General features: G+C 42.8%; 1 protein-coding gene across 1 annotated transcript in view; it reads right to left on the bottom strand.

Annotated features, from left to right (window-relative positions):
* The window catches only part of PKHD1 (PKHD1 ciliary IPT domain containing fibrocystin/polyductin), a 448,252-nt gene that overhangs the window by 107,871 nt on the left and 314,018 nt on the right, over nucleotides 1-26,363 (bottom strand). The window contains exons 55-59 of the mRNA XM_052647828.1: nucleotides 25,307-25,461; nucleotides 23,674-23,826; nucleotides 10,210-11,088; nucleotides 8,635-8,803; nucleotides 6,923-7,080 (exon numbers count right to left, since the gene is read on the bottom strand). Of these exons, the coding sequence (XP_052503788.1) occupies nucleotides 6,923-7,080; nucleotides 8,635-8,803; nucleotides 10,210-11,088; nucleotides 23,674-23,826; nucleotides 25,307-25,461 (1,514 nt within the window). The remainder of the gene's footprint in view (nucleotides 1-6,922; nucleotides 7,081-8,634; nucleotides 8,804-10,209; nucleotides 11,089-23,673; nucleotides 23,827-25,306; nucleotides 25,462-26,363) is intronic.

The following is a 26,363-nucleotide window of genomic DNA, read 5'->3' as shown; positions in this document are numbered from 1 at the left end:
TACATGCATGTGTGTGTTAAACATAAAGGCTTGATGGGGCTTCACATACCTATCAATTCAAAATCTTCCCACATTCAAATGAATGTTTACTGTCCTGGATGATTCTGACATTAAGCCAACTTCAGGCGCCACTATGCTAAGCATGTCAACTTTACCTCCTAAATAGGAGGTAGGAGGACAAGGAGGACAAAACCAAGAAGAACAGGGTGGGTTTCGTTTGTTTCAAAATTTCTGGTCTATTGGGAATCAATACATTAAAATACAATGCAAATTATCAGACAAATTAGAATACACAATGAAAGCTCTAATTTTTGCTCATTAGATCCAACAGACGTACAATTACTGTCAAGCAGCTCTGTCAACATGTGACATTTCTGTCATCACCTCACTGTGGACCCACACAGTCTGTGGGCAGCACAGGATGGTGGACCAACCATGGAGTCCTGCATCTGTGGAGCCCTAACCTCCAGCTCCCAACCTCGCTCCCACCATGATCCATTCACTCCATAGCAGCTTGCATGATCTTTCCCGAGAGATCTGCCATATATATATATATATGGATGGGACAGGCCCATTCTGTTATCAAAGCCCCTGCTCTGGCTGGTCCTTCTCCCTGGAAAGCTCCTTCCTCTGCTCAAAGCAGTGATTCCTTGCTCCTCATTCAGGCCTCACTGGAATCGTAACTCTAATAGCAGCTCCCTTACACAAACACAACACATGCCACACACACACCTGAAACTACCTCTCTAGCCCAAAATTCTGTTTTATTTTCTTCATACCTCTCATCACTACTGGAATATTTTTATTTATTTGTTTATAGATATAGATGTATAAAAAAGCAGAGGTATATAGATATATCTCCACTGGAACATAAGTTTGATGAAAGCAGGAATGTTTTCTTATTCACAACTACATTTCCCATCCTTAGAATGGCACTGGTAGACTACAGATGCTCAAATGCATTTGCTGAATAAATGAAAATGGCAACTTCAGCACTTGGCATGCAAAAGGTGCTCAAGGAATGCTAGCTACCATTACAGCCCCTTTCTACTTTCTACATCATGGCTGAGAAACTGTAAAATACCCTTGGGACCAAATCTCTAACTTCTTTCAGCCCACTCCTAATAACATCAGTAGCCCATATGTATGAATTAGGCTGAGAGGTTTGTATACTGGGAAAGACAGGAAATGAGACAGAAGCCAGGGTAAAAAGTTCTAAGACCTGTCTAGTTCTACCTAAAGAAGTTATTCATTTCAAGCCTCTGTTTTTATAAATAATTTTAGATTTTCAAATGATCAAATGCCTCCATGTTCAAAAGAACTTCTTTCCAGAATAAAATGCAAATGGTTTTTAAAGGCTCTCCTGCTTGGGATTAACTATCCTACACTCTGTTGCCATGTGTGTTTCAACACTGGCTGCACATGCAAACTTACAGATAAGTACAAAACAAAATTAACAGCTCACTTTTCCCCTGGCTACACACCCTGCGTTACACAGATAGCAAAACCCACTGGCACAGTATTGCTCACAGCTGATCCACATGGATAATTTTTGCTCCCAACACCAGAGCATAACACAATATGTCGGGACCTGTGGATATCTGTGAATTTTTCATGTGAACTTCTATGTGCAAATCTGTATTTTTCAAATTAAAATAAACCTCAAAGGCAATGGACTCCAAAGTGTTTGTTAATAAAATGGAAAAACATCAAAAGGGTGTGTTCAGCTCAATGCCATTTGGAATAAATAGAAGAGCTGGTTCCAGCAGCCTCCATTTTCATCTTTTTGGACTGTTTCCACTGTTTTATAGATGATCACAGATTCTTGTCATGAAGAGGAAAAATACAAAATACATTTTTACTCTCTTAAAATTAAATTTGTCCTTCTATCCTCCACCAGATTGTGGACAAAAATTGGAAAGTAGCAAAAAAGAATGGTTTAAAAGATGAAAAGGGACTTGAATTAGAGAAGAAGAGATCTATTCCTATTTTGGAAGTCACAGAAAAACACTCCAATCCTGTTAATACCCAGAAGGCACCATTTACTGTGTGCTGTCTCCTTCATGGCAAGAAGACGCATACTGTACTTGTAGCACAGTAAACAGCAGATACTATTATAGAAATCCTGCAGTTGGAACCTATAGCATCTTCATTTAAAATGTTATAAAGCTTTAAAACATCAGGTGTTTAAGGCAGTCCATCCTACACACCTCTAATATACCTTCAGCCACTCACACACATGCTCAAACTTGTCCACACACTGATGGTAAGCAACATGTAATAATACCTATTGGAGTATCACCACTGAATCATGTTTCACAACCAAGACGGAGGAGTGAAAAAATAAAATACACAGCGTTTCAACCCCACAAGGTAGGCAACCACCTAAGGATTTATTGAAAGAATGATGATATTAATGATTGAGGTAGGGTCAACTAGACAAGAAACAAGCTGTGGATGGGGACACAGTTCAAGAATTCCATTTGGGGCCATGTTGAGTCTGCCTTGAGAACCCCATAAACAGTATGAAAAGGCAAAATGATAGGATACTAAAAGAGGAACTCCCCAGGTCAGTAGGTGCCCAATATGCTACTGGAGGTCAGTGGAGAAATAACTCCAGAAAGAATGAAGGGATGGAGCCAAAGCAAAAACAATACCCAGTTGTGGATGTGACTGGTGATAGAAGCAAGGTCCGATGCTGTAAAGAGCAAAGGTCCGATGCTGTAAAGAGCAATATTGCATAGGAACCTGGAATGTCAGGTCCATGAATCAAGGCAAATTGGAAGTGGTCAAACAGGAGATGGCAAGAGTGAATGCGACATTCTAGGAATCAGCAAACTAAAATGGACAGGAATGGGTGAATTTAACTCAGATGACCATTATGTCTACTACTGGGGGCAGGAAACCCTTAGAAGAAATGGAATAGCCATCATGGTTAACAAAAGAGTCCGAAATGCAGTACTTGGATGCAATCTCAAAAATGACAGAATGATCTCTGTTCATTTCCAAGGCAAACCATTCAATATCACAGTAATCCAAGTCTATGCCCCAACCAGTAATGCTGAAGAAGCTGAAGCTCAACGGTTCTATGACGACCTACAGGACCTTTTCCTGTAGGAAAGGATATCCCAAAAAAGATATCCTTTTCATTATAGGGGACTGCAATGCAAAAGTAGGATGTCAAGAAACACCTGGAGTAACAGGCAAATTTGGCCTTCGAATGTGGAATGAAACAGGTCAAAGACTAATAGAGTTTTGCCAGAAAATGCACTGGTCATAGCAAACACCCTCTTCCAACAACACAAGAGAAGACTCTACACATGGACATCACCAGATGGTCAACACCGAAATCAGACTGATTATATTCTTTGCAGCCAAAGATGGAGAAGCTCTATATAGTCAACCAAAACAAGACCAGGAGCTGACTGTGGCTCAGATCATGAACTCCTTATTGCCAAATTCAGACTGAAATTGAAGAAAGTAGGGAAAACCACTAGACCATTCAGGTATGACCTAAATCAAATCCCTTATGATTATACAGTGGAAGTGAGAAATAGATTTAAGGGACTAGATCTGATAGATAGAATGCCTGATGAATTATGGATGGAGGTTTGTGACATTGTACAGGAGACAGGAATCAAGACCATCCCCATGGAAAAGAAATGCAAAAAAGCAAAATGGCTGTCTGGGGAGGCCTTACAAATAGCTGTGAAAAGAAGAGAAGCGAAAAGCAAAGGAGAAAAGGAAAGATAAAAGCATCTGAATGCAGAGTTCGAAAGAATAGCAGGGAGAGAGAAGAAAGCCTTCCTCAGCGATCAATGCAAAGACATAGAGGAAAACAAGAGAATGGGAAAGACAAGAGATCTCTTCAAGAAAACTAGAGATACCAAGGGAACATTTCATGCAAAGATGGGCTTGATAAAGGACAAAAATGGTATGGACCTAACAGAAGCAGAAGATATTAAGAAGAGGTGGCAAGAATACACAGAAGAACTGTACAAAAAAGATCTTCACGACCCAGATAATCACGATGGTGTGATCACTCACCTAGAGCCAGACATCCTGGAATGTGAAGTCAAGTGGGCCTTAGAAAGCATCACTACAAACAAAGATAGTGGAGGTGATGGCATTCCAGTTGAGCTATTTCAAATCCTGAAAGATGATGCTGTGAAGGTGCTGCACTCAATATGCCAACAAACTTGGAAAACTCAGCAGTGGCCACAGGACTAGAAAAGGTCAGTTTTCATTCCAATCCCAAAGAAAGGCAATGCCAAAGAATGCTCAAACTACCACACAATTGCACTCATCTCACACACTAGCAAAGTAATGCTTAAAATTCTCCAAGCCAGGCTTCAGCAATACGTGAATTGTGAACTTCCTGATGTTCAAGCTGGTTTTAGAAAAGGCAGAGGAACCAGAGATCAAATTGCCAACATCTTTTGGATCATCGATAAAGCAAGAGAGTTTCAGAAAAACATTTATTTCTGCTTTATTGACTATGCCAAAGCCTTTGACTGTGTGGATCACAATAACCTGTGGAAAATTCTGAAAGAGATGGGAATACCAGACCACCTGACCTGCCTCTTGAGAAATCTGTATGCCGGTCAGGAGGCAACAGTTAGAACTGGACATGGAACAACCGACTGGTTCCAAATAGGAAAAGGAGTACATCAAGGCTGTATATTGTCACCCTGCTTATTTAACCTATATGCAGAGTACATCATCAGAAACCCTGGGCTGGAAGAAGCACAAGCTGGAATCAAGATTGCCGGGAGAAATATCAATAACCTCAGATATGCAGATGACACCACCTTTATGACAGAAAGTGAAGAGGAACTCAAAAGCATGTTGATGAAAGTGAAAGAGGAGAGTGAAAAAGTTGGCTTAAAGCTCAACATTCAGAAAACGAAGATCATGGCATCTGGTCCCATCACTTCATGGCAAATAGATGGGGAAACAGTCAAAACAGTGTCAGACTTTATTTTTCTGGGCTCCAAAATCACGGCAGATAGTGACTGCAACCATGAAATTAAAAGACGCTTACTCCTTGGAAGAAAAGTTGTGACCAACCTAGATAGCATGTTAAAAAGCAAAGACATTACTTTGCCAACAGAGGTCCACCTAGTCAAGGCTATGGTTTTTCCAGTGGTCATGTATGGATGTGAGTTGGACTGTGAAGAAAGCTGAGCACTGAAGAATCGATGCTTTTGAACTCTGGTGTTGGAGAAGACTCTTGAGAGTCCCTTGGACTGCAAGGAGATCCAACCAGTCCATTCTGAAGGAGATCAGCCCTGGGATTTCTTTGGAAGGAATGATGCTAAAGCTGAAACTCCAGTACTTTGGCCACCTCATGTGAAGAGTTGACTCATTGGAAAAGACTCTGATGCTGGGAGGGATTGGGGCCAGGAGGAGAAGGGGACGACAGAGGATGAGATGGCTGGATGGCATCACTGACTCGATGGACTTGAGTCTGAGTGAACTCCAGGAGCTGGTGATGGACAGGGAGTCCTGGCGTGCTGCAATTCATGGGGTCACAAAGAGTCAGATACGATCGAGTGACTGAATGAATGAATGAAAATGAGTCTGACATGCTAATTATACTTCCCAGATGTCAGTTGGATATAACAGACCAGTTCATGGAGGAGTTTGGGATGGAGATATAAATTGGAGGTCATCAACATTAAATGGTACTTTCACCTGTGGACTTGGGGGCTTAATAGGAAAAGAAGAGGTCTGAGGATGTCTTGAAATATTCGGAACTTCAAAAGAGAAAGCAAAAGTGAAAGTGTTAGTCACTCAGTCATATCCAACTTTTTGTGACCCCACAAATGAGGCTCCTCTGTCCATGGGATTCTCCAGGCAAGAATACTGCAGTGGGTTGCCATTCCCTTCTCCAGGGGATCTTCCCCACCCAGAAATTGAACCTGGGTGTCCCACACTGCAGATGGATCCTTTACCATCTGAGCCACCAGGGAAGCCCCAAAAGAGAAAGGGAGCCCAGAAAAGAAGTCCGAAAAGAATCAACCAGTGAAGTGGGAAGAAACCTGGGGAAGTTTTTTGGATTTATTTGCTGTGGTTTTCACCTGAATAAAAATGTAAACTCAAAGTCACATTGTCTGTGGAAGTAGAAAGATGATGATCTCTCCAGGGGTCCAGCAATCAAAACTGATAGCTGCATGGGCTCGCTTCAGTTGTAAAAGCAAGAAGAAGAAGGGATTTGATCACAGTCCCCTAGGCATAATTAGAAGATAGAGAAAGGGAAGGCAAAAAAGAAAACTTGCTATCTACTCTACCACCCTTTCAGAATGAAAGCATTTAGTTCTGATGGAAGAGAAAGATGGATTCAGAAGCCAGAGGACTGGCTTCCAAGGCAGACAGTGTGAAATATTCCAGGCCCAGGTGACCAAGCTAGTGAGAGGACTGTTCTTTCACCAGTACACAGCAGGGTGTCAGGAATCGTACCTTTGACACGGACCACAGGCAATCTCATGGAGGGCAAACCAGTAGGGTGGTGACAGCGGTCAAGCTATTAAGTGACAGCTGTTAAGCACCTGATATTCCTGGGCTTCCCTTGTGGCTCAGCTGGTAAAGAATCCACCTGCAATGCGGGAGACCTGGGTTCGATCCCTGGGCTGGGAAGATCCCCTGGAGAAGGGATCCTTTCTCCAGTATTTTGGCCTAGAGAATTTCATGGACTCTGTAGTTCATGGGGTCACAAAAAGTCGGACATGACTGAGTGACTTTCACTTCACTTCATTTCTGAAATAGACGTGAGTTGGGCAGCTCATTGGCACAGACTCCAACTCTACAGCTCATTTCTTTTCCAGTACATTTTGTTCCCCTGGACCACACAACCAAACCATCTCAGTTCTGTTCACGCTCCCCCTGCTAGAGTTGTCAAGTTCACATAGAACTCACTGACCTGTGTTGAAGAAGGATCCAGTCCATTCTGCTTCAGTTTTAGGAAATACAGAAACTGGTGGGGGCAGACCCAGGGCTCTCCCATCCAGATCCTTAAAGAGATATTTTCCAGGGCTTTCACAATCTGATTCAGAGCAGACCAGTGTTTCTAAATCTTTCCTGTGAATATTGATAGAAAGCAACTGTCTCATTTCCATGATAAGCAGCAAAAAGAAAACATACATTGGTAGTGCTGACACTGTGAAAAAATAAATTCAACAAAATTTTATTACTAATAATGTGTACATAGGTTAAGAAAAAAAATGATAGGAAAAGATATTGCACAGTTATTTGGTCAAGAAGAAAGACATTAACCAAATATTCTGGATATCAAGTTACATAATCTTAACACAGATCACTAGTTTTCTAAAATGAAAGATAGAATAAATTTGTTTCTAATATTTACTAAACATAATGTAATCATTGCTTCATGGAACTTTGGAGACTTGCAGTTATTTTAAGATTATCATTATAAATATCAATTATACTTGTACTATAAATAATGTAGGAAAAAAAAGATGTTTACATTCAACAAATATCTACTGAAAACCTAATACTTGTACATTGGGGAATACAATGGTGATAAAGATAGGCACCAGAATTTAGAGTCAAGCAGGGTATATAAACAAGTTATTAGCAATTATAACACGGAATTATAGAGAATCAATGCAATTTCCTCCGGGGCTAATATTTTTAGGTACTATTAGTAATAATATTAATTATTTATTGCATGTATACCATGTGTCAGGTATTAATAGAACAAAGAATCAAATACTAATATCATTTAGCTTTATAACTATTTCATCCCATAGGTAAGACATGAACATAAGGAAGGCTGGACAATAGAAAAAAAAAAGACAGAATAACACAAATTGTATACCTAATAATGCTGAGGTTCTAAAAATGGTTCAGGAAAGAGCATCAAAAAGAGACTGGTGCTGGACCAAACACACAAGCTTTCTAATTAAGGTGGGATTTCCTGATTCTTTTATTACAACTAAAGTTTCCCCAGTGTTACAGGAGAGATAAAGCAATCCATTCTCCCTCCTTCTGACTTTCCCACTTCCTCTCATGGCAAAGAGAAAAAACAATTCCTTGTCTAGTTTTCAGATTGATTTTCTAATGAAACTCTAAGATCATTTGTTCATGAACAGTAGTAGTTAGGCCTGGTCTGAGTATAAGTATGCGTCATATCATTCATTTTAGGGTTTCCTGACAGCAGCCATGGTCTCCTTCCCCACCAGTCTGTGCACAAGGGCTCCCAAGCCTCCTTCTGCAGACTGGTGATGCTGTACTCCACAAAAGATTCAAGAATTAGGGTCAATTTTTACCACTGATTCTGAAAACAGCCCAGAGAAGTATCTCTAACAAAGATAAAAAAATTAATACCAATAAAACTTGCAATTCATTACTTCTGCCTCTTGTATCTGCCAGAGGACATAGCAGGGCATATCCCTGATTCAAGGGAGTGAGAAACAGTCCCTGTTTAGTGACAGAGATTGCAAAAATCATATCTCAAAGGCATGGCTATAGAAGGGGAAAGAATTGGGGCTAATCAATCTAGTGTCTAATCTCGTTGATGATTTTATCCTTGTTTAAAAGACATATTCAGGTACTTGGAGAATTACCAAATCCTTCATAAATATGACTTACTATAAATACCAAAAGTGGTACCTGGTTTGTAAAGGAGGAAAGTAGAACTTGTTTTTATCTTTGATCTTTAGCATACTGGTCCTCTCTGCCATTATTGGAGGCACGATTCCAGTGTTCTCTGCATTGGGCAGAATGCAAACATCTAGATCATCACTATAGCAACTCTTCACAAAACTAGAAAAGGTCACATCTGAAAAACAATGTTTATAAAGTATTAATATTATAACATTATATCATGTAAACAACCAGCCACAAATACAGACTACATAACTAAATATTCATAGACTAATGTCCAGGAGTAAGTTTAAGTTACTGCCCACCATAGTTCCAGGAGTTTATATAAATCTTGCCTTAAAATACCCTTAATTCTTGAAGGCTTGGACATTGTATGCAAAATAGAAGAGCATTCCAACACACTGACATCTTATAAGCAATACTTTCCATAAAAGTTTTGGTCAAAATTGAATGGGGAGTGAATACAACAGTACAAAAGAGATCTGAGAGAGATTTTCTGCATAGGTTGCAGTATAACTCAATTTAATCCTGGCTGCCCCACCAGATTCTTAACAACCTCACTGAGGCACAACCTCCCTGTATCAATTTCCTCTTCTGTGTGATAGGAAAAACAACACCAGGCATATAATCAAATTAAATATTTCCCTGTGAAAGCTCTTCAACATGTATAGAGTGGTGATTTTTTTCTATTTTTTATTATTGGAATATAATTGCTTTACAATTTTGTGTTAGTCTCTGCTGTGCAGTAAAATGAATCAGCAATGTGTGTGTGTGTGTGTGTGTGTGTGTGTGTATATCTATATATGTATATTCCCAATCTTGGGCTTCAATTGTAGCTCAGTTGGTAAAGAGTCTGCATGCAATGCAGGAGCCCCAGGTTCAATCCCTGGGTCAGAAAGATCCCCAGGAGAAGGAAATGGCACCCCACTCCAGTATTCTTGCCTGGAAAATCCCATGGACAGAGGAGCCTGGCAGGCTATGGTCCATGGGGTCACAAGAGTAGGACACGTCTTAGCAACTAAGCCAACTCCACATATATACCCTCCCTCTTGAACCTCACACCCCCATCCCATCCTTCTAGGTCATCACAGAGCATCGAGTTGAGCTCTCTGTGCTATACAGCAGGTTCCCACTGTCTATTTTACACACAGTAGTGTATTCATGTCAAATCTAATCTCCCACCCTCCCCTCTCTGACCCTGTGTTCACAAGTCCATTATCTATATCTGCATCTCTATCCCTGCCCTGGAACTAGGGTCATCTGTACCCTTTTTCTAGATTCCACATACACTTATTACTATACAATATTTTTTCTCTTTTTTATTTACTTCACCCTGTACGGCTGGCTTGAGGTTCATCTCTACAAATGACCCACTTTTGTTCCTTAATGAACCACTCACTGTCATCATATTAATAAACGACCCCTGTGGTTATCAATGTCCAATAGCTGATCAACTGGACAGCAAGCACCAAACTAAACTGTACCCTTTTGGTGATATACTTTCAAGATGCTATTAAAGGTTCTATGGGTTCTATGCGCAGATGTATTAGACTACATAGCCTGGAAACCCAAAATTCTTACCTTGAAGTTTCATGATGCCTGAAATCAAGTGGCCGTTCCTCACTTTGTGCCATGGCTCCTGAGGCCACCGATTTGGTTCTGAGGTGAATACCGGCCACAGCATACCAATTCGACCCCCTTTGGGATTGGAAGGAGCTCGATCAGGTGATGTCAAGTTGGCAGAATGTGGTTTAACTCTGTCTTGAATGCAGTCAAAAGATGAGCTAGTGGCCACAATGACTGAATTCCTAAGCACAATCTGTAGATTTCTGATATAACACCGTGGAGCAGAAGACACATAAACTGCTGTGAAAAGGCCAACAGTATTGTCTACCAGAGTGAGGTTCTCTATTTCCATGCTGTTCTCCACTTGGAGCATAGCACCATAGTCAAAGTTCTTGAAAGCCAAGAAGCCAGAGATACCAGTGCAGTTGACAAGTCCACTCCCCTTATAGAGATGAAGGCCATGAAGACTTGAGTGGGCCACGTTGTCAGACCAAAGAGATTCAGGAGAGGAACACCTGTGGCCTTGGATGTGAAAACCAAGTCTCTCGGAGCCTGCCACAACATTGCCATGGAGATGGGTGTTCTTTGCCTTGTTCACTTTGATTCCTGCCACCCAAACAGGAGACCATGCTGACTGTGTCATCAGAACCACAAGGTTTTTAGAGAGAGAATAGTCCTGACCCTCCAGATCAATGCCATGGCCAGCAGTGCTAAACACCACATTGTCATTTAAAATGACCCCCTGACTGGCAGCTGCATGGATGCCCCCACCGCAGCTTTGGTGCAGAGAAGAAGATATTATCCAGGATCCTGCTGACACATTAGTGAGTTCAATGGATGAATACAACGGTGACCCAAAGTTCTGAATTTCCACATTGAAAAGTTGAAGGATACCTGCAAGCGAAGTGCACATTAGCAGGTACTTGTTTTGTCCTCTCAAGAGTCAGAAGGATGATCCATTCAATGGCATCAGGACATGCAGATTTTTCATTAAAATACAACAGTTTAAACACCAGCACTATATTTTATGTCATCGAGTCTCACTAACAAAATCTGAATCACTAAAAAATATCACGGTACTTCCTGAGAAGTTCCCTGTACTTTCTTAAGAGTGTGGTCATAGGATGAAGAGGAAGATGATAGGAAGACAGGGGAAGGAGAGAGGCTTTGGGGATGGGCACAGCTAGTTTAAAGATTCTGGGTACCCGTCTTCAGGATTGGGTCGAGGAACCAACTAAGAATGAAGGGAATATGGCTTTCTGGCCACTCACCCCAAAGTCAAGTCTCTTTTCAGTAACCCCACATGAAAAGGTCACAGCTTTACACACAGAGATATTATATGAAAGAAAATAATGGCTAACTATATACACTATCTTAATCATTTTTAAAGAAGAGTATAAGTACAAGACTTCTGCTCAATAGTTGTCCAGAAACACAACATTCTTCTTTATGAAGACATGATAAAGCCAGTAATATTTTTAAGTGACCTTAAAGACTCTGAATTTTCTTTTCCTGTACTGTTATCCTAGCCACATTATATTTCATGTTTCCTTTTCACAATAAGAGGATTTTCTACATTTTTTTAATATCAGGGGAGGATAGTGAATTATTTAGTCTTATTGGGGATTTTATTGGTTCTGTTTTAAGCAGACATTGTTAAAATACAGTATGAAATGTAGCCACTAGACTGATTTAAAAATATAATGAACACTAATTAGTCAGTGTATAGACTCATGATAAAATAGATAAGAACATGAATATGGGGGGAATTGAGGTGAATTAATAAACAGAACATCTAACTCTAATATAGCACTAATTGTATACCAGGCATAAATATATATGTGTGTGATATATATACTCTTAATTTTTTTTAAAAATCCTATGATAGATGCAGTTATCTCCATTTTACAGATAAGAAATTGAGGCCGAGAAGGCTTAAGCAGCACCCTAGGCCTTGGACCCAGGCATATGGCTGCAGAGGCTGTACCGTTAACCCCCATGGAGGCCCAGCGGAGAGTATCTGTGACATGGTAGAATAAAACACACAGGTCTGCACTGAGATTCCCATGACCAGAGTACAGCCCTATGCTGAGAGAAGAGACATCACGTGTCCTTAGCTAGGTAGACCACAACTTTGACCCTCACTTCTTTTCTTTATTCTTCTTTTTTAAAGTTACTGCCCAAGGTAAATTATAAAGTTATTTCCCTCATTAAAAAGGAAGGGAGTTGTGGTATTTTAGTATTTGAAGTCCAGTATTTGATAGTCCACTCTTAATCCCCCATCTCTCCCACCCCCTTTTCACAGATGAGAAGCCTGAAGCCTTGCAAATCAATCTATTGAAAAACCAAACTACTGTGAGGGCAAATAAAGTTTGTGTGTCTTTCTGAATGGTCAAACTGAATTCCACTCTATCTAGATTTCTCAGAGGATGCTGGTTAGAGACACACTAGTTGATGGTATGGAAATATTCACAGAATGAGAAAACATTTACAAATTATTTGTCGGGTGACACCACTTTTCAATGTAATTTAAAGCAACCCTTGCTAGCAGCACATAGCTAAAACAGTCATGGAACCTGCCTCTGAGAACTTTGGCACAAAGTATACCAATGTCAGTGTGTGTCCACATGTAGAAGCTTAGTTTACAGACTGGAAAACAGTTCTGGAATCTCATTCAAGGCAATATATCATTATTGTTTTACTTAATGTGTTTTTTCCTGTCATCCTTGCACGGTTTTAATTCATGGTTTTAAATTGTATAAGATCTTTTTACCTGTGTGCGTATTAATCAACAATTGAAAACTAATGAATAGTATATATTTAAAATATCTGAGCATTCAGATGGAGAATTAAGCAACGATTTTGTTCACAACTGTTTTCCTATTTTTTCTTTATGTTTATCATAATTCTGAGCATAACTTGTTGGGTATTACTGGTCAAAAGGAAGGGAATGACAGAAGAACCTGATTTAAAAGTGGGGATTGTAAAGCCCTGGCCTGCTTTTCTGCCCTGTAACCATTCAACACTGTACCTGGCATCCTTGACCCACACCTTTAGGTCTTACATCATCCAGGCTCTGGAATATGTTACAGAAAAGTGCAAGGGTTCTTAATACAACGTGGGGATCTGTACTGGATTTTGAAACAGAAAAAGGACCGTAGTGGAAAAACACATGGAATCTGGAATAATATCTTAAGTTCAGTTAACACTAATGCAGTGAGGTTAATTTACTGGCTGTCACAAATGTACCAGAGTTATATTAGATTTTCATGTTAGGGAAAACAGAATGAAAGGTATACAGGAACTCTTCATACCACCTTTGCAACTTTTTTACCAAGGAGTATGTCAAGGCTGTATATTGTCACCCTGCTTATTTAACTTCTATGCAGAGTACATCATGAGAAACCCTGGGCTGGAAGAAGCTGGAATCAAGACTGCCAGGAGAAATATCAATCACCTCAGATATGCAGATGACACCACTCTTATGGCAGAAAGTGAAGAGGAACTCAAAAGCCTCTTGATGAAAGTGAAAGAGGAGAGTGAAAAAGTTGGCTTAAAGCTCAACATTCAGAAAACGAAGATCATGGCATCTGGTGCTATCACTTCACGGCAAATAGATGGGGAAACAGTGGAAACAGTGTCAGACTTTATTTTGGGGGAACTCCAAAATCACTGCAGATGGTGATTGCAGCCATGAAATTAAAACATGCTTACTCCTTGGAAGGAAAGTTATGACCAACCTAGATAGTACATTGAAAAGTAGAGACATTACTTTGCCAACGAAGATCCGTCTAGTCAAGGCTATGGTTTTTCCAGTGGTCATGTATGGATGTGAGAGTTGGACTGTGAAGAAAGTTGAGCGCCAAAGAATTGATGCTTTTGAACTGTGTCGTTGGAGAAGACTCTTGAGAGTCCCTTGGACTGCAAGGAGATCCATCCAGTCCATCCTAACGGAGATCAGTCCTTAATGTTCTTTGGAAGGACTCATGCTAAAGCTGAAACTGCAGTACTTTGGCCACCTCATGCGAAGAGCTGACTCATTGGAAAAGACTGATGCTGGGAGGGATTGGGGGCAGGAGGAGAAGGGGACGACAGAGGATGAGATGGCTGGATGGCACCACCGACTCGATGGACAAGAGTTTGAGTGAACTCCGGGAACTGGTGATGGACAGGGAGGCCTAGCATGCCATGATTCATGGGGTCACAAAGAGTCGGACACGAGTGAGCTACTGAACTGAACTGAACTGAAAGTGATTACAAAATTAAAAGCTTATCAACAGCTTCAGAATCAGGCTGGAATTTGAATGTTACCTTGCGAGCTGAATGACTTTTCTTACTGTTCATTTATTTAACTTACTCACATTTATTGAGGACCTAATACACAGAAGTTATATTATCATACTAAGAAAACAGGGCTGAATACCTCAGTCTTACCCTCAAGAAGTTCTATAGCTCATAATAGAGTTTTATGAATTAGCTGGCAATTTTATTATAGACTCTGTTTCCTCATCTATAAAACCAAGGATAAAATGTCTCTCTCACAGGGATATTAGGATTCAATGAGATAAAACAGGCATGAAAACCAGCGTAGTTCCTAGTCTATAAGAAGCACTGGATTAAGATTCTCTATCCCTTTCCTAGGGATGTTTCAGGAGCCCCAACCAGCAAGCCAGAGGCTCAGAACTGAGCCAGCATTGCAGGTGGTGAGGATCCAGCTTTGGTGCTCAGCTATAAGAACCAGCCTCTTGTCCTCCTCTTGCGATCAGGTTCTAGCCTGGCCTGCAGGTACTGTGTAAAGGGGCCCGTCTTGCACTCCCTTCCTAATTCTCTGTCTTCACAAACTGCAGGGTAGATTTGTTTTTACATGACCACCACCATGACCAGGACTCAGCCTTTGTCTAGCCTTCCAGAGCAGGGTTACTCCACCTCAACATAACTGACATTTTGGTCCAGGTTATCCTTTCTTGAGGGAGACCTTCTCACACACTGTAGGCTGTTGAGCATCCACTGCTAGATGCAGAAGCTCCACCGAAGTTGTGACAAGCAAAATGTCTCCAGATACTATCAAATGTCCTCTAGCCAATAAAGGAGATCTAGATTACTCCTGTTAAAAACTGATGAAGGGGACTTCCCTTGCAGTCCAGTGGTGAAGACTCCATGCTTCCAATGTGGAGGTGAGAAGGGGAAAAAGGGTTCAATCCCTGGTCAGGGAACTAAGATCCTGCATACAGAGGAGCCTGGTGGGCTACAGTCCATTGGGTCACAAAGAATCGGACATGACTGAGAGCAACTAACACTTTCACTTTATACCTTACCATGTGGCCAAAAAAGAAAGAAAAAGAATCTGATGGAGCTAGTGTTTATGGAGAGCGAGCTTGTTCTATGGACCAGAAATCCTGAACTTTTGACTTAAGGTCCAAACACCATCCTTTACCATACTGGCCACCTGATGTGAAGAACTGACACATTGGAAAAGACCCTGATGCTGGGAAGGATTGAAGGCAGGAGAAGGGGATGACAGAGGGTGAGATGGACATCACTGACTCGATGGACATGAGTTTGAGCAAGCTCTGGTAGTTGGTGATGGAGAGGGAAGTCTGGCATGCAGCAGTCTGTGGAGTTGCAAAGAGTCGGACACGACTGAGCGACTGAAGTGAACTGAAAACAGATGTGCCCACAAAAATTGTTCCATGCTCAATATTTGTGGGAAGTGCTTAGATCCTTTACTCTAGGCCTTCTCAGAGACTTTATTATATTCATGTAGACAGTGACTTTCTCAGATGGAGCTTAATTTGACTAGGAAGCAACACTGAAATCATTTTTAAGGAATCCAAGTTTCAGAATGTTAGGGACCAAATGACGGTCTCTAGGACCTGAGTCATGTTTACCAGAAAGAGACAGGATATGCGCTCATCCTGCCTGGCCAATCATGTAACGCCAGCTACTCCTGTAACTGAGACAAAGAACTGCCTGTATATAAGCCGCCATACTCCTTTGTTCGGGGCTCTTGTCAGATTCCCTTGTGTGGGATGAGACTTGGGCCCTAGCGCGCTAGAAATAAACAAACTCCCTTCTTGCGTTTGCAATACTGTGGTGGACTTGCTCTCTCGGTCGGTTCAGAGATACGGGCTCGGAGCATAACATCTGGGGGCTCGTCCGGGATCTCCATCCCGCCAGGGAGGACAACTCTCCTGGTAGAAGGGAGTAACCTCGTTAGGAGATAAGAGCTCTGAGCACCGGTGCTAACATTGCAGAAGCCCAGATTAAGTCCGAGGCCCGGTATGGTACTGGGGAGGCATCTGGCTATAAAGTGCAGAGGCAAGTCAGCGTAAGGCCGGGGCCTGGTTTCGTGCTGGGGAGGCAGCTGGCTCTGGTTACTGGATTAAGTCAGCGTAAGGCCGGGGCCTGGTTTCATGCTGGGGAGGCAGCTGGCTCTGGTTACTGGATTAAGCCCAGCGTAAGGCCGGGGCCCAGTTTCGTGCTGGGGAGGCGGCTGGCTCTGTGAACATCCTGCAGGTAAGATTGAGTGCATTGTCGGTGGCCACCTTGCGTTTGTTATCTGTTTGTCTATTTGTGGTGTCTGCGTTGCTCTTTGTGTGCTCTGTTGGCTCCCAGTGTACTTTTCTGTGATCATGGGACAAACAACTTCTACTCCTTTATCTCTTATGATTGACCACTTCTCCGATTTCAAGTCTAGAGCACAGAATCTATCATTGCTGGTAAAAAAAAAGCAAGTTAGTAACTTTTTGTTCTGCCGAGTGGCCTGCTTTTGATGTCAGCTGGCCACAAGAAGGCACCTTCAGCCTGCCTACTATTCAAGCGGTCAGAGAGAAGGTGCTCACCCCCTACCCTTCAGGACACCCAGCCAGACCAAACTCCATACATTTTGGTCTGACAAGACCTGGTAGAAAACCCCCTGGCCGGGCTAAAACCTTTTGTTTTTCAGCCCCTCACTTCCCTTCCCTCTTCCCCACCCTTGCTTCCACAGGTTTCATTGGGAGAAGCCAGAAAGAGAACCAAGCCTTCAGCTCCTCCCAGAAAAAGGGGCCCTGCCTAGGGAACTTGGGGAAAGGCAGAAAAAAAAAAAAAAAAAATGGCTGGCGTGGCAGAAGACGACCGGGAGGTTCCCTCCTCCACCGTTCATGCGTTTCCGGTCCGGGCGGGGCCAGCCAGAGAGGGTGGAGAACGGACATATTAGTATTGGCCCTTCTCCACTAGTGATTTGTACAATTGGAAAACCCAGACTCCCTCCTTCTCTGAAAAACCGCAGGGTCTTATTGATGTTTTAGAGTCTATCCTGTTTACTCACAATCCCACTTGGGATGATTGTCAGCAACTGTTACAGGTACTTTTTACTACAGAGGAGCATGAACAGATCCTGTCAGAAGCCCGGAAAAATGTGCCAGGGGTGGATGGGAGGCCCACAATACAGCCTAACCTCATTGAGGAGGGGTTCCCCTTGGTGCGACCCAACTGGGACTTCAAACGCGCTGAAGGTAAGGAGCGTCTCCGAGTGTACCATCAGACTCTCATGGCTGGCCTTAGAGGGGCCGCCAGAAAGCCAACTAATTTGGCCAAAATAAATCCAGTGAGACAACAGCCAAATGAGAGCCCAGCAGCCTTCCTGGAAAAGATAATGGAAGCTTTTAGACAGTATACCCCTATAGACCCACAGGCAGATGAGTCACGAGCGGCAGTTATGTTAGCATTTGTAAATCAAGCAGCCCCCGATATTAGAAAAAAGTTACAAAAGATAGAGAGGTTAAATGAACAATCCTTGCAAGATCTAGTGAGGGCAGCCGAGAGAGTTTTCAATCATAGAGAGACCCCAGAAGAGAGAGAGGACCGCATTAGAAGAGAAGAAAGAGAATTTAGAGCTGAAGAAAACCGTAAAAATCAAGAAGAGCTGGCCGAGATATTTTTGCTGGGGTTGAAAACAAAAACAGGTTCCAGAAAGAAAAAAAAATTAGACTCAAAAACTGAAGAAAAAATGACAAGGCGTAAGCTTGAGAAAAACCAATGTGCATTTTGTAAAGAGTTTGGACATTGGAAAGATAAATGCCCCCCCAAAAATCTAAAAAAGGGGCCCAAGAACCCCAAGAACGAGACTCCCTCTCCAGACAGTCATATCCTCTATGCGGGTGAGGATAGCGACTAGGGGGGTCAGGGCTCGAAGCCCCTCCCCAAGTCCTGGGTAACTATAAATGTGGAGGGGAAACCGGTTAGCTTCATGGTGGACACGGGAGCCCAATACTCAGTCTTAAACCAAAAAGATGGACCCATGTCTAAAAAAAGTAGCTGGGTGCAAGGAGCAACCGGGACTAAACGATATGGATGGACTACAAAACGGCATGTGAACTTGGGGGCCCACCAGGTAACCCATTCTTTTCTGGTGATACCTGAGTATCCAGCGCCCTTGTTGGGAAGAGATTTACTGTCTAAAGTAAATGCCCAAATTCATTTCACACGGACAAGTGTCGGTTTTAGATGGGACCGGGCATCCTCTTCAGGTCCTGTGTCTGGCATTAAAATGAATACAGACTCTACTTGCCAGAGGCCCCAGCGACAATAAGCCCTGAAGTACAACCATGGGTTCAAAGATACCCTCAGGCCTGGGCTAAAACAGCAGAAATGGGACTGGCCAAACAGAGGCCCCCTATCATTGTGGAACTGAAAGCCAGTGCTTCCCCGGTGAGGGTACGACAGTATCCCATGAGTCAAGAGGCTCGACAAGGAATTACTCCTCATATACAACGCCTCATAGACGCTGGAGTCCTGAAAAGGTGCCGGTCCCCATGGAACACTCCCCTGTTGCCTGTGAAAAAGCCTGGGGGAACTGATTTTAGACCAGTTCAAGATCTACGAAAAGTCAACAAACGGGTGAATGATATTCATCCTATGGTTCCTAACCCTTATACATTGCTAAGCAACTTGCCTCCAAACTACATTTGGTACACTGTTTTAGATTTAAAAGATGCCTTTTTCAATTTGCCTCTTGCCCCCGCAAGCCAAGAGATCTTTGCCTTCGAATGGCAGGAAGACGGTAGTCAGACCCCTGTGCAGCTGACATGGACTCGCTTACCACAGGTTTTCAAAAACTCGCCCACGTTATTTAATGAGGCCCTGGACGAAGACCTCCATGAGTATCAGGTTGAACACCCTACCATTGTTTTATTACAATATGTTGATGACCTTATGCTGGCAGCGGCTACAGAAAAAGAGTGCCAAGAGGCAACAGGTGACCTTCTCCAAACCTTGGGGACTTTAGGTTACAGGGCCAGTGCCAAAAAGGCCCAAATTGCCAAGCAAGAGGTTACATACCTCGGTTATAAGATAAAACAGGGCCAGAGGTGGCTAACACAGGCTGTAAAAGAAACCATCCTCCAGATCCCTGAGCCGGCTAACCCTAGACAAGTGAGAAAATTTCTGGGAACTGTGAGATATTGCCGGTTATGGATCTTGGGGTTTGCAGAAAAGGCCAGGCCCCTATATAAAGGGACCAAAAAAAAACAAGGACTGAAAATGGACTGAGCCAATGAAAGAGGCCTTCCAAGAGCTCAGGCGAGCCTTGCTAGAAGCTCCTGCCCTTGCCCTCCCTGATCCATCTAAGCCTTTCCAATTATGTGTAGATGAAAAGCGGAGGATAAAAAAAGGAGTACTAACACAGAGAAGGGGACCATGGAAGCGACCTGTAGCTTACCTTTCCAAGAGACTGGACCCAGTGGCAGCCAGATGGCCACCTTGCCTCCGTATCATTGCAGCCACCACGCTCTTAGTCCACGATGCTAATAAACTGACTTATGGACAGAGACTCTTGGTCTATATTCCTCATGCCATAGAGAGAGTTTTAAAGCAACCCCCAGGTAAATGGATTTCTAATGCCCGCTTGACGCACTACCAGGCCTTGCTACTTGACACCCCACGGACTCACTTCCAAACGCCCTGCACTCTAAATCCGGCCACTCTTTTGCCCAATCCGGAGGAAAATAGCCCCCTCCATGATTGTGATGAGATACTGGCCGGGGTAACAGCAATGCGAAAAGACTTAACTGATACTCCACTGGATAACAGTGAGCTAAAATGGTTCACAGATGGCAGCAGTTATATAAAAGATAGACAGAGACGGGCGGGAGCCGCAGTAGTAGATGACTCTGGACAGACGATATGGGCAGAGGCCCTTCCCCCGGATACCTCAGCACAAAAGGCAGAGTTAATTGCCCTGATTCAAGCATTAGAGAGAGCCAAAGAAAAAAAATAACTATTTTCACTGACAGTCACTATGCTTTTGGCACGGTACACATCCAGGGCCCAATATATCAGGAACGGGGGTTTTTGACAGCTAAAAAAAAAAAAAAATTAAAAACTTGCCTAAAATCTGTAGACTTTTAGAGGCTATCCAGATGCCTCAGGCTGTGTCAATAGTACACGTACCTGGACATCAGAAGGGTGACAGCCCCACGGCACGAGGGAATCATGCCGCAGACCTGGCAGCTCAAAAAGTAGCTGATGAAGATTTCATCACCCCTGTGTTGGCAATCGGACTTCCACCTCCAGGTATGGGAACTCTGCCCCCAACCCCTGAGTATTCATCCACAGACCTTGCTTGGATCCAAAAACACACCAACCTTCAAAAAGGTGAAGATGGATGGTACCGAGACTCAGACGGCTACTTGATACTCCCTGCTCAGTTGGGACGGCAACTATGTGAACATTTGCACTTGTCTACTCATCTGAGAAAAAAAAGACTCTGATGCTCTTTCAAACTGCGCACCTGAGATTTCCCCAGCACCAGACAACTGTAAAGAACATAGTGCATGCTTGTAAGGCGTGTCAACAGATGAGGCCAGGAAAAGGACAACATGCAGGACTGAGGTATCGGGGAAAAGGACCAGGGCAACACTGGGAAATAGATTTCACCGAGGTAAGGCCAGGCAAGTATGGTTACCGGTACTTGTTAGTGTTGGTGGATACCTTCTCAGGGTGGGTGGAAGCTTTTCCTACAAAGGGAGAAACCGCGATGATAGTGAAAAAAAAGATTAAAAAAAAAAAAAATAGTTCCCAGGGTTGGCCTGCCAGTGACCATCGGCTCTGATAATAGACCTGCTTTTGTGAGTCAAATAGTTCAGAGCCTTGCCCTAGCCCTGGGGACTAAATAAAAGTTACATTGTAAATACAGTCCACAGAGCTCAGGGCAAGTAAAAAAAATAAATCGGACTCTAAAAAACTTCACCTAAATTGGCTATAGAGACTGGCAGGGACTGGGTGACCCTCCTTCCCTTCGCCCTCTTCCGTGCGTGTAATACTCCTTATCAACTTAATCTGACCCCATTTGAAATTCTGTATGGGAGACCTCCCCCTGTATGTCCAATATTTAAAGGAAAGAAACTACCGCCTCCCACGTTGGGGCAATTCCAAGAGGCCTTGATGGCCTTAAGCAAGGTGCACTCTCGTGTCTAGAAACTGCTCCGGAAAATACATGTGGGTCAAAATAAGGGAACTATTCCCTCACATGACATTGGCCCAGGAGACTGGGTATGGGTAAAAAGGCACCAAACCAAGGCACTAAAACCCAAATGGAAGGGTCCTTATGTTGTTCTTCTTACCACCCCAACTGCCCTAAAGGTCGACGGTATCGGGCCTTGGGTGCATTGCAACCACGTACGCCCAGCTGCTTCAGCAGAGCAGAAAGACGCTAAAAAAAAAAAGGAAAGCATCTCTGCACCTGTCCAACCCCCTGAGGCTAAAGCTTCGAAGGCGCCAACAGGACCAGGACAACTCGGCTGGGCCATCTTGTGGATGACCCAGTTACTCTGCTCCGGAGTTGCCAGCGTGAACCCGCATCAACCCGTCAAAATCACCTAAAAGCTGCAAAATGGACTAACACGAGAGGTGCTAAACTCCACTACCGCAATACATCCACCAAACACATGGTGGCCAGACTTGTACTTTGACCTTAAGCCGATGGTAAATATGCCTTGGGCTAGGGGTTATCTCCGAAAACAAGGGTTCTGGGCATGCCCAGGCACACCCAGACATGACTGGAAGACCTGTGCGGGGGCACAAGACTCATTGTAAAACTTGGGATTGTGTTACTTCTAATGATGGACCTCGGCGCTGGGAAGTAGGAAATCGAGATTTACTTAATTTTTCATTCGCCAAGCCCCTCCCTAGGGTCCTCGGAAATCCAACTTTTAGCTGTGAAAGTTGCAATTATGCACAAGTCAGAATAAGGTTCAATCCAAAAAAAGCAAACAGGAGGGGATTAGATCTGCTCTTTCTGCAACAAGGGGGACTCTGTGCTGCCCTAGGAGAAGAGTGCTGTTTCTATGCGGATCATACAGGAATAGTTAAAAAATCTATGGCCAAAGTGAGAAAAAGACTAGCCCAATGTAAACGAGAATGTGAGGCTCAACAGAGATGGTTTAAATCTTGGTTTCAACAATCCCCTTGGCTGACTACCTTAATCTCCACCTTGCTAAGACCCCTGCTAGTACTTTTACTAATGCTTACCTTCAGCCCATGTATTATCAATAGACTTGTAGCCTTTATAAAAAAACGCATAAATACAGTACAGCTGTTTGTGCTTCGACAACAATATCAAACTGTGTCTCAAGACCGAGAGGAAGATTCCTCTATATGATCTAAGGACAGGGGGGAATGTTAGGGACCAAACGACGGTCTCTAGGACCTGAGTCATGTTTACCAGAAAGAGACAGGATATGCACTCATCCTGCCTGGCCAATCATGTAACGCCAGCTACTCCTGTAACTGAGACAAAGAACTGCCTGTATATAAGCTGCCATACTCCTTTGTTAGGGGCTCTTGTCAGATTCCCTTGTGTGGGATGAGACTTGGGCCCTAGTGCGCTAGAAATAAACAAACTCCCTTCTTGAGTTTGCAATACCGTGGTGGACTTGCTCTCTCGGTCGGTTTGGAGATACGGGCTCGGAGCATAACACAGAAATAAGGTACCAATAAAATTATTTCACAACATTCCAGAAGAGCTAAAGCTTGAAGGAAATGAGAGAAATTGAACTGATCCCTAAAGCAGTCTAGAATATGGAAATCTTCTTATTTAAATTTACACTATTAATTTATAGCATGAGATGAGGTCTGCCATCAGATAAAGCATGCTACTGGGAAAGAGTAATAGAAATTCAGGAAAGAGATAAAATTCAAGTGGTCATTAAATCATCTACAGTTTCAAAGCAGAGGAAATTTCACATCTGCTAGATGGTTGTTTTTTTTTTTTCTTTCTGAGGTAAAAATATGCCTATGTGCTGATAGCTAGAATATTATTTTAACATCACACTGATAATTAAGCACAGATTAGGACTGAAAATTCATAGCTTCTCAGAGCATAAACGAGCATCTATTCCAAACATATTGTTTTATAAATGAAAATTCCCACTATTGTCTTTTCGGAGGGTCCCATAGCATCCAATTCATAGTGCTTAGTAACTTCAAAATTTCATTTACCTGAAAATTCTTCCATGCTGGACTTCCTGAAGGACCCCACAAGTAGTCTCTCTCTGCATGGTGTATCACCCTGGATTTGTATGTTTCGGGTCAAAAGACCAACCTCAGCAGCCAAACGAATGTGTCGGCCACCCTCCATGAAGTGGGCACTTCCTGGGGCAACAGGAAGGAAAAATTTTATAACACCTACTTCGGAGATCGCCAGTTAGGGACTCAGCGAACCTGACAAATGAAAACACTCGTTTCCCCGCGGAAGTGCTCCCACCATTAAGGTTTGCTTTTCCTCGGGCGTTCTCCACAAATGTCAGCTGAGAAATGAAAAGCCCGTTCACTAGTCTCTCCTTGGGGTAAGAGTGAGAGTATCTGAGCAAGAATTCATTTCTCCTCAGTCACGATGGGTACTGGGACAGGGATGTCAGGGCAGACCGGTCCAATTAGTGGGGTCCCCAACCCCCTTCCTTTAACTCGTCAGTGTGAGTTTTCCGCGTTTGAACCTCTTTCTTCAGAGGGAGGAATCCCAGATCCACTGAGGCAGCGACAGGACCACAGCAGCAGCGGCAGCGCCCTCTCCTGGCAGGTCTGAAGCTCATCACTCTCAGGAGTCTCCCCAGTCTCGCCTGGGTGTTACATCGCCCCCCTCCCTCTGTATGTGTATTGCACGTTTGCATATTACAGGCAGGGGTTGATGACGAGTTTTCTTTACCCTGCCACTGTTGAGAAATAAAATCATCCTTAAAACTATGACTTAGAAAGCTCTAGATATGACCCTGCTGAAAACATGTATTTCCCTCTCAAATATCAGAGACTAAAAAGATAACCCCGTATCCCTTTATTTCCCTGTTATATTACTTATTAGCTATATTTCCTGGGTTAAATGCATTTATTAGACTGAACCAGGAAACATGGTTATTTATTATTTATATGCAATCTATTTTAAGTGTATATAGTGTATTAAAATATTTAGTATTTTTTTTAAAAAGAAAGAGGTATTTGACTTTATTTATTTATAATTTCAGAGAAGGCAATGGCAACCCACTCCAGTGTTCTTGCCTGGAGAATCCCAGGGACGGGGGAGCCTGAGGGGCTGCCATCTATGGGGTCGCACAGAGTCGGACACAACTGAAGCGACTTAGCAGCAGCAGCAGCATTTATAATTTGGGGCAGTAGCAGTAGTCAATACATAAAATGAACTTCATGTCAGAAAGGACACATTCCTAAGTATGGAAAAAGTAAGGAGTCATTATTTACAATAACTACCACATTCTAAGTGGTTGTGTGATTCCATGTGCCAGGAAATGAACTGGAAACTCATCTCCCATGAGGTTTATTCTGGCTTAGCCATGAAAATGCCCGGTGACCTTGAACAAGTTTCTTAACCCTTCTGCTTGCTTCTAGGCTTGCCATTATAAATAAAAAGTTAAAAAAATACCCTCACATCAAAGTATTTTAAAAAAATTAGGCAATAAAATTAATGAAGGGATGGAGATAAAGCCTTCTAGGATGAGCCTAGGGCAGCAGTAAAGTATTATCCATCCCCTGTGAATGCCGGTTGGATCCAAGGTCCCCAGGCAGGTTGCTGAACACGTTTTTCTTGGCTCATTCACTTCCCTTAACTAACAAACCAAAGCCTTACCGATGTGTCGGTGTCTGAGCCGTTCATGGATCCTAATATGGTGGCCCCTGACTTCTTTCACAGTGAGGACCTCTGCTTCATGAGGCTCGTATGAAGAGGAGCTGAGGACAATCTTGTCATGGGGTCGCCAATCCACTGTGTCCTCTACTATAATTCTATAACAACATAAAGATCGTATCAGGTACACTGGCAGTGCAACTCCGATATGATCTACTCATTCCAGGGAGAAGAGGAAATCCGCTGCAACCGGCAATTCCGACCAGGGACAGTAAAGTAGAAACATCAAGTCAAGACGGAGGAAAAAAAGACTTTTGCAAAACTAATGCTAATGGAGTTCATCTTCTGGCTTATATGTATGCAATACAGGGATAGCCAACGTATTCTGTGGCCATGAAGCACCAGACAAAGAACAAGAAAGGGTAAAATTTTGAGAGCTTGGCAATGCCCTCTCCAGGTGGTTTCCTAAAATGGAAGTCTACTTCCTTGATTGGGAAACAGTTTGAATAATAAAGGTATTTCAGAAGGGATCTTTTCTCACATTTTCAGACAATTTGTCATCACACATTTAAGGCCCATACCTTCATGGCTAAGCAGATACAGTGTGACTCCTAGAGGTTCCACTTAGTAGCTGTGGGACGTTGAGAGGTCACGTCACGCTTCTGAGTTTCATACCTTCATTTGAAAAGTGACACTATTTGGAGTTTTCCTCTCCTATCACCCAGTTATTGTAGGGACAAAGATATGCATTTCTTGCAGGTGCTATGTTCGAAGCATTGTGTTTTCATCACAATATGCAATGAGAGTTTTGTTAATTTTTGTTTTTTCTTAACTACTATTTAATAAGGTTTTTGTTAAGTCATTTGCTGCTGTCTATCTTTCCCTAGTAAATATGTCTGCTTTATCCTCCATTTACAGTCATTACCAACTTCAACAGCATAAGTTTATATTAATCGCCTGGCTCTTTTGCTACTGTTCACACTTTAGCAAGCATTGACAATAGTGTCTCCTCTACCAGTAAAGTTTCATCCTGGCAACGGGTCCATGTGAAGGCCTTTCA

The sequence above is a fragment of the Budorcas taxicolor genome, chromosome 11 (assembly GCF_023091745.1).
Source record: "Budorcas taxicolor isolate Tak-1 chromosome 11, Takin1.1, whole genome shotgun sequence".
Lineage (NCBI taxonomy): Eukaryota > Metazoa > Chordata > Mammalia > Artiodactyla > Bovidae > Budorcas > Budorcas taxicolor.
Note: the sequence above shows the minus strand (reverse complement) of the source record. Positions and strands in the feature narration are given on the sequence as shown.